The 14747-nt window shown below is 45.4% G+C and overlaps 1 protein-coding gene across 2 annotated transcripts in view; it reads right to left on the bottom strand.

Moving 5' to 3' along the window:
- The window catches only part of NRP2 (neuropilin 2), a 222936-nt gene that overhangs the window by 121739 nt on the left and 86450 nt on the right, over positions 1 to 14747 (bottom strand). For both annotated transcript variants that reach the window (XM_035137736.2, XM_035137744.2), the window contains exons 4-7: positions 8796 to 9026; positions 6982 to 7137; positions 5424 to 5593; positions 2882 to 3037 (exon numbers count right to left, since the gene is read on the bottom strand). In XM_035137736.2, the coding sequence (XP_034993627.2) occupies positions 2882 to 3037; positions 5424 to 5593; positions 6982 to 7137; positions 8796 to 9026 (713 nt within the window). The remainder of the gene's footprint in view (positions 1 to 2881; positions 3038 to 5423; positions 5594 to 6981; positions 7138 to 8795; positions 9027 to 14747) is intronic.

The following is a 14747-nucleotide window of genomic DNA, read 5'->3' as shown; positions in this document are numbered from 1 at the left end:
CAATCTCGAGTAATTTATGGCCTTTTCTTCCCGAACATGATTCTTAACTAGTTCTCCAGATCTGCGAATGCTGCAGATATAATCTCACATGAATCATCTCCCTCCAAATGCAGCCAGAAGGTTAACCTTGGCTCAGGTTCACCCAAAGGGCTGATGATGACAGCTCTAAGGCTTATTTCCCTTCCTTTAATGAGATCTGCATGGGAGTATATATATGTATATGAATAGTTGGGTATCCTAAATGTAACTAAGACAAAACAAAGGCAGGTGGGTTCGGTGGGTGGGCATTAAAGGAAGGAGGGAAAGACCACATCCCACCGAAAGCCACTTGAGCATCGTAGGTGCTTTAAATCGTGGCGCCCAGAAGAAACAAAGCATGGACTGAAGCAGGGGGAAATCTGCAGCCATTGAAAGACGGGAGGCAGAGCAGCACTCAGAACACCTCTGAAAGTAGAGGTCTCACTTCCTCAAGCCACAACTGGAGGCCTAAACATCACCTCTGATAACTGCAGTGTGTTGCTTCTTCCCTGCCCGGGCTGCCATTTCATCGCAACAAACTCTGTTCAGGAACACCACATTTTGAAAAAACTAAGCTGTTACTCCAAGGAAAGGAAACAATTAGGGCTGGGCGGAATATCAACAGAGCATCCAAAACCGGTTTGAAATCCATATCGCGATATCGGTATCATAATTTTTGATCATTGAGCGTGCGTCTGTGTGCTATACAAAAATCACAATGTGGGGGAAACCATGAAGCCAGCCAATGCCTCTACTTAGTTCCATCCTTATTTCAAACACTGTGGTACAGTGGTACCTCGCAAGACGAATTTTTCGCAAGACGAATGCGTCTTGCGATCTGATGGTGACTCGCAAGACGAGTTTGTTTTGCGAAAAATTTGTCTTGCGAATCGCGGTTTACCATAGCAATGCATTGAGATTTAATTAATGCGTTCCTATGGGCAAAAAAAGAAATTTCAATGCATTCCTATGGGAAACCGCGATTCGCAAGTTGAATTTTTCGCAAAACGAATTGACTCACGGAACGAATTTAATTCGTCTTGCGAGGCACCACTGTATATTGGTATGTTGCGATGTCTAGCTGGTGATATACCACAAAGTTGAAAACCAGCTCCATCCTTATTTTAGATATTGCGGTATACTGATACATCGCAATGTTTAGCTGGTGTTATATCGCGATATTGAAAACCAGATACTGCCCAGCCTGAGAAACAATACAGCAATCTTTCCTTTGGCGATCCACAAAAACAGTCCCACTTGAACCCCCAGCTCTGGATTACAAAACTAGAAGGGAAGGAGCTTCTTGAGTGGAGCTGCTTGCCTCGGGATCGCAGACAAACAAAGAAGGAATAAAAGAGGAATAAAAGAGTGCAGAGAGGCTAAACCTGCTATCGCTCCTAGCTAGCAGCCGCTGCATCTTCGAGAAGCTTCCCTCCCTCTTAGCTGAAAGTGGGTTTGCTCTGGCAAATTTTGAATTCGTGTTCTACAGTATTCTGCAGCGGAGAGCACCGAGGGTCAGTTCGGAAGCGCCTTCACAACAAAGGCAAAGATAAATGACAGCTCCGTGCCATCCCAAGAGCAGAGACAGCTTTATTACAAACAGCTGCACTCCGTGAGGGGCCTGCTCTCTCCGCACACCTGCCCAAAGCACAAAGTAAGTGCCTTCCCTCTCCCCCCCCCCACTGAGCAAACACTAAGCATTCGGAGGTTGAGGGATCAGCAAGGGTCAAGACAGCCATATTTATAGACAGAGGAGGCACAAGCAGAGAGAGTTCAATGCATCACTGCCAACCAACGGGCGCTGCCGCCGCAGCAGATCCCCTATCCCTGACAAACCGAATTGCTCCTCGTTATTTATCGTCGGGCTTTATTCTCTAGGACACTGTGATCCCCCCCTCAGGATTTGTGCCCTTTCATTTTCTAAGCCTCAATAACTCCTGAACTGCAGTTTCATGCGGTTTTGTGATTGTTAACCCAGCATGTGGACGGGGCTCAGGCCATAAATGCTCAATGAATCTTCTACGGCAAAAGACGGGCTGCGGAAGCATTTTCTCCTTCATTTGCAGTCCACAGGCGTACCCGCAGGCTCTCTCCGCTGAGCAAGGCACAACAGCAGCCAGAGTTTCCCCACCATCGTCAAGGAGGAACACTGTTTCCTCACCCCTCAAGAGGTAATAAAGATTACTTGGGGAGGGAAGGAGGGGGGGGCGACAGCTCCACGTTTTGCATCTTGGCAGTAAGTACAAACGGGGGGGGGGGGAGCAGCAGAAAAGCAACAACTCAAGTTAACTCAGACCAGGGATGTCCAACAGGTCGATCGGGAAGGACTGGTCGATCCCTGGGAGGTTCAGTAGAGCACCTGGCCCCGCCCCCTCTCCCCTCGCTGCATTTTCTCCTTTTCTCTTGAACAGAAGACAGAGTTTTAGCTATGAGGCAGACTGCTTTCCACAGCGATATATTGGTGAACGGCTAACACCCCCCCCGCCATAATTTTGCCAGCCCCCCCCCCACGGAACTTTATTCCCTGAACCCCACTAAAACATTGACCTGAACCACAATAAAACAGGGGTAGATCACTTCCAGTTTTTAAGTCTGTGAGTGGATCGCAGTCTCCTAGAAGATTTAGACCAGGCATCCCCACCCAAACTTCGGCCCTCCAGATGCTTTGGACTACAATTCCCATCTTCCCCGACCACTGGTCCTGTCAGCTAGGGATCATGGGAGTTGTAGGCCAAAACATCTGGAGGGCCGTAGTTTGGGGATGCCTAATTTAGACCTTCCATTCGACAATCAACAGAATCCTTTGCCGTCTGGAATTATTATTTGGGGGGGGAGGGGGTTGTGGGGAAGAGGAAGCACTTACCTTGTGATTTTTCCCATGGCGGTACATCATCCAGTCCTCCCCATTTGTGCTGACCTCCAGTTTGTATGACCGGACATAGTAGCCGTTCTGGGTTTCCCTGGAGATGGCACCCTGAGTAGCAATGGCCGTCAGCACAGTCAGAAAGCGGAGGTCCACCTGTGGGGTGGGGGAAGGAGAGGGGAAGAGGGCGAAGGGAGAACGACAGGAGTTTCACAAGTTCAGCGGTAATCAGGTAGACCTGCTCTTTGCTTGAAACCTTTTCAGATGCAACCTTCTTGAAGCAGCGTCTGCAGATGCCAAATGGGACAAACATGCTAATCAGGAGGGTGAGAACTAGGAAGTCAACGACACAGAACTTGGCAGTGAGCACATCCTTTGACAGCAGTCGTGAAGACATAAGGGTTTGGTCTGAAGGCACATGAGGCCACCACTGTTCCGAAGGTCTGGGACAGGTCAATGCCTGGATCGATGGACATTGATCCCATGTACACTGCCTTGGGTGCCAATAAAGGCAGTCTATACAAATGGAATCGTGAGCCACGATGGATCTCAGAGCCACCAACAGCATACAATAGTGTAGTGTGTTTTGCTAAAGGCATTCTCCAGGACTCGCCATGTTGGGCTGCAGATGCTTCAAGAAGGATACGTTTGAAAGCAGGCCTGGGGTTCGAGTGCTCAGCTGGTATAAATTAGCATGGCGGTATTTCATTTCTAGTAGATCACTGTGACGCAGCTGTAGCTTTTGCCACTGGCCATGTTTAGAGTTGCCTATTCTGTCTAAGCTCTGTTCCAGTATAAGAACTTAATAGGATCAATTTTCAGACCAGCTGAGTTAACATCCCTGGATGTGGCAGCCCGTGAGCCATAGAAGGAAATGTTTTCAGCCTGCCTGGTTTTGTTGCAAGGTTCATAATTGAGGGAGAGAAGCACATTTTGAAAATGCTTCCCGTCCTGCTTCCCCCTCCCCACTCCCCATTGCTTCGTCAAATTGAACTGTAAACATCTCTGGGATGAAATCCTTACTATGCCCCTAAAAAAAATGCCCAGCACAACTGTGTACCAGCCTCAGTTGCAAGCCATGATCAAAATTATGCATTGGAGTGGAAGTAATCTGAGCAAAAACAGGCTGTGTGCCCCTTTACCATTATGTCATTAATCATACAGAGTGGGACCGCCCCCAGCCCCCTGATGCCTTGCTAAAGTCTGTTGCAAGCAAACGCCGGCAGATTGCAGGAGCGAAAAAGCATTTTCTGGTTCAGGCAAGGCATGTGCTAGCATTGTGTTGGGAGGAGCCCCCGACCATAAGCTGAATAAAGGACTTTGGAACTTTGGCTTTGATGTTCTTAAAACCCAAATAAAATCAAAGCTCAAGCTAGAGAATCTCCAGCCAAATTAAGCTCTTGCCTCATTTGCAGTGGAAAAGAGGTCAGCATGCATTGGTTATTTTTTGGGGTGTGTGTGTGTGTGTGTGTGTGTGTGTGTGTGTGTGTGTGTGTTTGTGTGTGTGTGTGTGTGTGTCTTTTCACGTGTAAGATTCAGTCGCAGTGTCCAATTTGTGCTTTTTGGAGATTTTTAGTGATACAGCAGCTTATCAAGGCATGCTGGCTTAGGAATTGAGCCATGAAGATTCAGACAGTTGCTCCATTTGTTCCAGTACTTCCAATGTTGAATGGCCTTTAGCAGTTCCCACCACACGGTTCTTCATCCAATCCATATGACTTTTTTGCTGCCATGAACTGGTTCTGTGCAGCCCATGCTAAAGCCTTCCTTTTGTACGTTCCTGCTGGTTTTCCCAGCTGCTGGTATGCACTGAGATTCCCCGGCAGAATAAATATTGTTCTAGCTGTACTCTCCTAGCACATGCGGGAAAGCCCTGCTCCTTTCTATCTGCCGCAGAGTCGACGGGGCTTGTAAGCGGCAGTGCGCTCTCTTCTCTTAGCCCTCTGGAAAGCCCATCAAGGCTCGGGGGCCACCAGGTCAAGCCGAGACTTCTGCAGGAATGTTAATGTTCTAACAGTGCTGCCTTCAGTTCATGAAGACAAGAGTCAGGCCGCCTTTGCCAAACAGCAGCTCAATGCCCTCCTGCTGATTCCCAGCATGCAACAAGGAGATTCTACGAGCTTCATGTACTGGGGTCAATTTGACAGCATGGTAATCAGTTTGGTTTAAGGAGAAAGTGTGTGTGTGTGTGACCTGAAAGTACAGAGGGCAGTGTCAGCTCCCTGCCAAGACAAACCATGTGTCTAAACAAAGACACTTGTTCCCCCCACATCACCCTGCCAAGCCTGCTTCCATGGACACACAGCATGCCAGCCCATGCCAAGCCAAGCTTTTCATAGAGGAGAATGCTAGCTGGGCACTCTAGCTGGCCATGTGTTTGTTGACAAAAACTTGAACATCAGATCTCACCAGTTGCCTGGCAATTCAACTGTTGCTAAGCCAGATATTATGGTTTTAGTACCAGCCTTTCTGAATCATGCTGCTATCCCTCCTTAGTTACCGAGTGCCGCTTGCCCTCTGCCCTGGAGCTGGGCATACATACCTGCAGGAATTCCTTGTTGTTATCTACATTCGGAGTCCACCCATTGTCATCACTATTGAGCCGGCTCTGCTGTGGGGTCCACCTGCCGTCCGAGTAAGTAGAGGAGGCCGTGATCTGCTCGTTGGAGATTCGGCCGGATTCCATCCCCAACGGGCTGTTGCACTGAAAGTCTAGAGCAGGTGGAGAGTGGATTAGAATCTGTGCAGCTCCGCTAAGGGAAACACCGCTAATGGCCTCATAACTTCCTTTCAAATAAAATAAGAATTAAAAAAACATGTGTCTGCAAAAATGAGCACAAAATAGAATTGTCTCTATGCACCTATGAAAAGCTGATGAAATATTAATGTTCAGAAACAGCCACGGAAGAGCTCGCATCTGGAGCTCTATCAAATCCCTTCTCATCTGCATCAAAGTGCTGCAAAACTATTGCTGGCCGGGAACGTTCTTGCCTGGCAATCTCCTGCAAAGTGCAAGGAAAACTGGAATTCTTCACTAAAAGCCTGAAGAAAGCCCTAAATTTTCCAAGTGTAATTAAAGATATTGCAGCTGTGCATACCTAATTTCCAAATCATCTCTATAAATTAGGTGGTTCCCCCCCCGGGGGAGCATTTACAGGTTTTTTATGCTGTTTGTCAGGGGTTGTTCTAGCAGTGAGCATTCCCTGACAATCGCAGAAGAGAGGCACACTGGCTCAGGCAGCATCCTAGAGCCCTTACTGCAACCTCAGACAGGATATCAGGGGGAGGGATCAGGGGAAGTGTCCAGCGGGGAGATGCCTCGCCCTTTTAAGTTCATGCCTGACTTAAGACATTCCAAGGTACGCAGGCGCAAAGGGAGGGGTGGGCTAGGTACCACTACAACAGGGGTGGGCATCCTGTGGCCCTCCAGATGTGGTTAACTCCAACTCTCATCAGTCCCAGCCAGCATGGTCAATGGTCAGGGATTGTCATAGGATTTATAGCCCAACAACTTCTGAAGTAGCCCAGGCTCTGAACCCATGACATAAAAAGAAGATTTTTTTAAAAAAACACTGAGATATGATGTCACACACTAGAGGAAGAGACAACTGTTAACATTCAAATGGTTCAAATTCATGCTTTTTCAATATGGCTTCAAGTGCCTTCCTTCCTTCCTTCCTTCCTTCCTTCCTTCCTTCCTTCCTTCCTTCCTTCCTTCCTTCCTTCCTTCCTTCCTCCTATACAGAGCATACCTCAAACGCCAATCTGAAGCATTTCTAACAAATTTATTTCGCAAAATTTTGACATTTTAATTTTGGGTTTAGGGTTTCCATGGCAATTTCTAAATCTGCCGCTGAAGCTTGGGTGTTAGCAGTGAGCAAAGATAACAAAACAAGTAAGAGAGGCTCTAGACGACCACATTTTTTTTGAGTTCCGCCATGAAATTAAAATGGAAAAACTAAAAATAATTCCGAGATGGGGAATTCAGAAAAGTTACCCACACGTGGCTACATTTTTTGTTTTATTCAGGGTCCTCAGTGCAGAAACTGGAACTAGAGGAATACTGGCGAACGCTCGAACTGAACAAGAGGCCAACTTACTCTCTGGCACCTCCTGCGGAACTAAGTAATAGCGAGCAGAGAAACCATCCTTGGCCACTGCCAAATCTGTGTGGAACGTGAGTGACAAGATGCCAGTAGTCGAGTGGATATCCGAAGGAGTTTTAGTTCCACAGTACCTGCCAATCAAGGGGCCAACTGCAACAGAAACAGGAGAAAAGCACAACTCTCGGTTAGATAAACTTCTTGCCATCTTGCCTACGTCACTCGGGAAGGTCTGCAGGGGCAGCAATAAGCCATCCATATTATCAGAGGCTACAAGATGAAAATGAAAACATGTGGGGATGAAAACTCCTCGCATGTGCACCCTTGTGCAAATTAATTGAAACAAACAATGTAGTTTATTGTACAAAACTCACATATACATGTACAAAAGTCACATATACGTCAATTAGTAACGGATATGACCTCCGCTATTTTTAAGCAGCATTTGAACACGGTTTGGCATGGAGTCTACTTGTTTTGAACAGTCACTGTTGATTTTCGGATCCCTGTACCGCACTTGAATCAGCGCCTGAATGAGCTTCTCCATAGTCGTACAGTCTACAGCACGGAGGCAACTTTTGCATATAGCCCACAAATTCTCAATGGGATATATGTCCGGGGAATTCCCTGGCCAATCAAGTACCTGTATTTGCTTCTCTGTCACGAATTTCTTCACCACTTTCGATGTGTGTCAGGAGGCTAGGTCCTGCTGCAATATCCCAGTACCGCCAGGATGCCTCTTTTCCAGCTCTGGAATAACTCTCTTTCGTAGAACCTCAATATATTGTGGTGAGCCCATCATTCCTTCTATTGGCTGCAGGCTTCCAACACCATAATAACTGAAGGTTATTTTGTGGGTGCTTGACAGGCTGATCAATGTGGCATAGAAAACATGCTTTGCTTCAATTAATTTGCACAAGGGTGTCTCTGTACCCCAGATTTCCAAGAGCTCTTCTCTGAAAGCATAGCAGCCTAAACAGATGCTTAAACTGTTGCGTAAAATGCTGCCTGCTGCAAGTTTTGTGCACAAGTCAGTAGTCCACCATAAATTTCACCAGCCCATCTACCTACAAACATGAATGGGCCATGAATGATTATGGTTGCAGTCCTTGAACTCAGTGGTGCATAATTCTGAGCAGACATGCCGGGGATTATGCAGTAAGGAAATCAGATATAGAGAGCTCTCCTGCCTGGTCGCCTGGGGGAGGTTCTTATTCAACACAAGTAATCATACATGTTCATGCCATTGAGAAGCCTAACCTTCAGCTATTTTCACTTTTAGTGCATACGTTGTTTCGCTAGCATGAAAAATTCTGATTGATCAATTGATGGATAACATTTCTCGGCAACTTTTTTTATATATAAAATTGTGCTCAAGGTGTCAAACAAACCCTTTCTGTATGCAATCAATGTAGAAAATTGTCTATTCTATACTTTTCTGGCTAAGGGAGTCTCTGAGATCAGAGTACTTCAGAGAACTCTCAAAGATGCCAACTTTAAATCTTGATGGTCTGATTATACGAATCAGGTTGTTTTAAGGCCTCAATGTATTTTTAACATCACCTGAAGTTATGCTGAACCAGTAAGGGTGCAATGGCGGCACAGGAAATCGAAAGGAACTCTATCACTGTTCAATTTAAGCTCTGGTCCCTGCCAAGGACAAGGCAACGACATGTGAGATTGGATGGAGCCGTAAAGTGTTAGCAATTTATGACCTTTATGGAATTCTGCAGACTCAAAATTGATGCTGTTAGTGTGACAGTAGCCAGACACGGAAGAGAGCCTTGGCGATACATCACTTTAATCCTTACCTTGAGGAATACCGTCCCAGATGTCCAGCCAATCATACTTGCAATCCCCCTCCCCGACTTGCAAGGGGTCGTGCTCCAGGTCAAAGGTTAAAAACTGAAGGATGATCTCCATCTTTGGCTTGGCCATGATGGTGAAGGCACAGTCCAAATTGTGAGGATACTTATCAGGAAATCCTGGGGATTCAATAGTACCGTTCGAAGTGGTGAAGTTTCTGGAACAATCTTCAGAGCCTACAGCGAGAAACAATGGGACATTAACATACTACATCAGCGTTAACAGTAGCCAAGCTGAGAGGCGTAATTCATAATTGTGTGTGGTGTTTTTTTTTAAGCACTTAAATCCCTCATGCAGAAAATTGCTACAGCCTTGCAAAAGTATTAATTATTAATATTACTGTCCCCGTTTTTATTTTCCATCAGAGTGGCAATTAGCAAAGCAGCCTTACTTAAGTGACACCTGAAATCCAGCATCTTAAGCATTATAAAAATGGAACATAAATAGTCGCAGCTTGCACAGTGGCCCGGCTTTAAACGTTTTTTGGGGGTAGGAATGAGGGATTTGGTCGAGAGGACAAACAGAACCGCCTTTCTCACTCGTCCATGCTAACCACCAGAAATGCAAGTTATTTGCATCCTTATGGAACGCTCTCAGACTGCCAGCAGCACAGACAATATTACCACTTATTTAGCGGTGAACCCAACACTGCCCTCCATTGTGCCACAGCAGGCTAAGTGCCTTCTGTTTCTTGCTGACCCAAGGTGCCTTGGGGGGAGAAAAGGGTTGCATTCTGTTCAGGCTATGACTGCATAGAAACTATCGCTCTGTAGGGACCAGACAATTAACAATTGAATTCTCTAGCCCACGGGTCACTGGGAGGGGAGAGGAGGGGCTGGAACAAGGAATTTTACAAGACCCCGAGGTTCCACTGCTTTAACAGAGGATTAACTTTCACAACTATTCCGTCTTTTGTTTTATTACACAGACGTTGCTCAGAAAAACGCACAGTTCCAACTGTGAGCAATTCTTAACACACTGCTAACAACCACCACAACAGAGCTGCATGGGTGTGTACTTGTGCTATATTTTAGGAGAGAGAGAGAGAGAGAGAGAGAGAGAGAGAGAGAGAGAGAGAGAGAGAGAGAGAGAGAGAGAGAGAGAAGATTCGGCCCCTTTAAGGGAGATGAAAGATGAACAATGGCAATGTTAAACTAATGGCTATGTAGATTAATTTAATCAGATGACTTTCAAAATGAGTGGGTCTTAATTGGATTGCCTGGCAATGTAGACTCTAGTTGAGCAGCTTAGATATAGGCATCTGAAAACAAATCACCAAATTTGCTAACACAACAAACCACACGTAATAGGCTTCTTCTCATTCTCCTTTCATTTCAAAACCATTACTAAAGGGCACAGAGCAGAAGACCCTGCATGGCCTGTATATACTTTGAATATGTAATTCAGAGATAAAGTGCTTTGATATTTAAATAACGTTTTGTATTCCTAAGGGGAGGAGTTGTTTTGATTTCTTTATGTGTGTGTGTATATATATCGCTATAGATATTGGATTCCACAATGTAAAGCAGCCTTTCTGAAAGTTGGGTCCCCAGATGTTGTTGGGCTACAGTTCCCATCATCCCTGACCACAGTCTTGCTAGCTAGGGTGGGTGGAATTTGTAGTCCAACATCTGGGAATCCAAGATTGAGAAAAGCTAGGAGTGGGAGAGGAGAGAGAGGCGGGAGAGAGACAGACTGTCTGGGATGATGAAGAATAAATCTTGGGATATTATCCCAGTCACTGAATGACTCTCTAGTAAACTACCGGGTGACCACGTGCATTTGAATTTCTCAGTTTTGTCCCAGGCAGTCAATGCCCTTTTCAAACTGAGTAGTTTTCCCTATGAAGGAAGTCATGATCGCTAAGAACACAACACCTCTAGGGCTGGGCAATATACTGATATATCACCCATAACCAGTTTAAAGTCCATATATCATGAATTGTTGGAACTGGGCAATATATCATCCAAATCCAGATTCAAGTCCATATCATGATATTGGTTTCATAATTTTGATCTGGCAGTATTATATCGTGAATCATAATTGGGGGGGGGGGACCATGAAGCCCGCCAATGCTTCAACATCAGGGGTCAGCAAAGGTTTATCTTGCCTGGGCCAGACTGGTCCCGCGGAGATCCCTCACACACTCCTGCGATTTTTGGCGTCTGCGCAGACATGATTTTCGGCACCGCGGAAGTGAGTCCCTGCGCCACGCCGGTTTAGCACAGCGCAGCACGCAACTCGGGGGCAGCTCAGGGGCCGGTCAAACGACCTCCCCGGGCTGCTTCTGGCCCATGGGCCTTAGGTTGCTGACCCCTGCTCCACATAGCTCCATCCATATTTCAGACATGGTGATATGTCAGTATGTTGTGATGTTTAGCTGGTGATATATCACAGAGTTGAAAACCAGCTCCATCATTTTTTCAGACATAAAAGCATGTTGGACATAATCGTAGGTGGGAGGAAGGTAGGAGAAAAATTCTTGGAAAATGAGACTCGGCAAAGACTTCCTTCCTTCTTGATCAACTGCAGAACATCCTTGGCCAGGCATCCCCAAACTGCGGCCCTCCAGATGTTTTGGCCTACAACTCCCATGATCCCTAGCTAACAGGACCAGTGGTCGGGGAAGGTGGGAATTGTAGCCCAAAACATCTGGAGGGCCGAAGTTTGGGGATGCCTGTCCTTGGCAAATGTAACAAAGGAGTCCAAAAGTAATTGGAGGAGGCCAAAGGACATTATGTAGCCACATGACTCAGTTCTATTGCTAAAGCTAAATAGGGCTGGACCTGTATAACACGAAACGAGGAGAATATAAAGCCACTAAGCTCTTAGGAGAAACAGTAGGGTTGAAGTGTAATAAATAATAAGTAGCTTGAAAGGTTGTTCTGAGGGTTTCTTGCACCTACAGAATTGAAATGGATATTATTATTATTATTTTAATTTATTATCCGACCTTTCACCCGGAGGTCCCAGGCCAGGTTAGAACAATTTGAAATACAACATTTAAAATGCTAGCCTGCCAGCTTCTCTTTGCGGTTGGTTCACATTTGTTTTCCTCAATATACAATTAGCTACACATGTATCTGCAAACGCTAGGAAGCAATATTTGTGTTAGGGCTGGCACCCAGTTGAATAAATCTTGGTTGATTAGTCATAGGGGTTTTAATTAAGTATTGATTAAAACTGCATAAATTTGCATATAAATAAAACAAACAGTTTGAAACAAACACTCTATTTTTAGATGGTGGCAGGCATACATGACAAAGGCGCCATCTTTGATGAGGCACCCCCTTCCACACGACAGAAGAAAGTGGAATATCTCCTACAACAAGGGGCATGTTTCACCTTACAGTTTGTACAAATACTTTGAAAGTAATGTAATTTTAAACGAAACTCTGGTGCCTGAAGATTCGAGAGCACTTTTCTTTAACTGACTAAAAGCAGTTTTGAGCAGTTAAACTCATCAGTTAGTTAGCCAAACATTGCAATCCCGACCAGTGTAAAATGAGGATGAAGACAGCTTCCAACAGTTCCACAATCGCAACAGCACTTCTTCCTATCCACACAACCAATTCCGGCAAATGGGAATTGCGGTGGAACATTTCCCCCAGCAAGCTGCGTTCCAGAGAAGGCGGCACAGCTGATACAGGAGAAAACCAAGTATAAACCAGTCCTGCAGAACAAAAATTCTCAAACTCTGGCACAGTGAATTTTTCTCCATGTCACGAAAGATATTGCTCAAGCCTCCCCAAATCTAACCAGAAGTCCAGACATGCTGATTTTATTAAACTCATGCACTAGCACTCAAGCGCTAGCACAGGGACAAGAAATAAACAACATGAACAGCAGTCCACAAACAGAAAAACAAATACAAATGAAACTTGCCAGCTGAACTGGAGATGGAACAAAAAATATGCATTTTGCACCCCATCCCCCCTCAATAAGGCTAATAAAGACGAAGGAACTGCCGATGTGGGGAGGTGAGTTCATTTCTCAGCCTTGGGGCAAGTGGTATAAAGACCCAGTGCCTTTCCACAATCATCTTCACTTTGCCTACAGCAGGGTCCAATGACTTCTTAGCTAAGTGCCAACTACTCAAATTGAACCCAGAAGCATCCCGAAGGCCAGTGCAGCTGTAACAATACTAGTTGAATATGCATGTGCTGACTCACATCTTCAAGGAAATGCACAGCAGCAATTTACAGTAGTTGAACCTTCTGAATTGCCTTTATGGGAAAATCTATTTACGGCACTTAAACAGTGCTGAAGCCTGAACTTCATGGATTAGAGTTGGAAGGGAAGACCAAGTTCAAACAGGACCAGGAAGGCCCAAGTTCAAATCTTCACTCATCTGTGAAGTTCAATGTGTGGCAATGGGGTGGTCACTCTATCTCATTGCTGTCATGAGAATGAAAGGGGAAACCCATCACTTCTGCTACCCTGAGCTTGCTGGATAAAGAGCAGGTTACAAATGCAATTAAGAAATGTATTTAAATATATAACCCATGGGTTTTGCAAAGGTATCAGGTACACCTACAGAACTGATCCCAGAACTATAACATCACACAAGAGCAGACTCACCTAACAATAAACTAGTTACAGGTAGGTAGCAGTGTTGGTCTGAGTCGAAGCAAAATAAAAAAAATCCTTCAGTAGCACCTTAAAGACCATGCACACAAAAGCTCATACCAAAATAAAAACTTAGTTGGTCTTTAAGGTGCTACTGAAGGAATTTTTTTATTTTGCTAACAATAAACTATTATCAATACATGAATAAGCCTTGATTGCACTCCCCTTCCTTCTTCTGGGCACAGCCCTAAGGAGAAACTCAGAAGCTTTAAGTTTCATTCTGAACTAGCTGCAGTTTAGTGTTCTGTACAAACCTGTTTTTTTTAAGTGTTAATTATGGTTTACTGAAACAAGCTGTTCTTCAAACTTTAGTTTATGAAGCAGGTTGGTTTCAATAAACCATAGTTAGGATTTGCCAGAGTTTAGGTTCAAACTCTAATCTGAAAACTAAATCTGTTCCTCGCTGTTGTGCAGGAGAAAGAAAAGGGAGTGTAGGAGCATGCAAAACCAAGACTCACCCAGGCTGATTCACATAAAAATAAACCATAGTTTAATTTCAAATGCAGTCTGAAACTCAGCTGAAGGCAGCTTATACTTTTGCCAGAGTTTGAGGTTTTTTGACACACCAGTGATGGATAATGGTCATTCACCATGTTCCAGGAACAAAAGCCCTATGCCATAGCTCATTCCAGAAAACTCTGGTCTGGAAGGCACACGAGGGACAGGAAAGATTATGTAAATTGTGTAAGATCAGCACCTGCAAATTTATTAGCACCAACCTATGCATGGACCACAAGGGACCCAGGTGGCGCTGTGGGTTAAACCACAGAGTCTAGGGCTTGCTGATCAGAAGGTCGGCGGTTCGAATCCCTGCAACGGGGTGAGCTCCCATTGCTCGGTCCCAGCTCCTGCCCACCTAGCAGTTCGAAAACACATCGAAGTGCAAGTAGATAAATAGGGACCGTTCCGGCGGGAAGGTAAACGGCATTTCCGTGCGCTGCTCTGGTTCGCCAGATGCAGGTTTGTCATGCTGGCCACATGACCCGGAAGCTGTCTGTGGACAAACGCCGGCTCCCCTGGCCTATAGAGCAAGATGAGCGCCGCAAGTCAGACACGACTGGACCTGATGGTCAGGGGCCCCTTTACCTTTATGTATGGACCATACAGCGGAATCTCGTGTGCCTCTGAATTTATGCTTCCACCATTCATTAAGGTTTCTGAGTAAGATCAGGAAGCTTGTTTGCCCCCCTTCTCTCTCTCTCTCTCTCTCTCTCTCTCTCTCTCTCTCTCTCTCTCTCTCTCTCTCTCTCACACACACACACACACAC

This window comes from Zootoca vivipara, chromosome 1, assembly GCF_963506605.1.
Source record: "Zootoca vivipara chromosome 1, rZooViv1.1, whole genome shotgun sequence".
Classification (NCBI taxonomy): Eukaryota; Metazoa; Chordata; class Lepidosauria; order Squamata; family Lacertidae; genus Zootoca; species Zootoca vivipara.
Note: the sequence above shows the minus strand (reverse complement) of the source record. Positions and strands in the feature narration are given on the sequence as shown.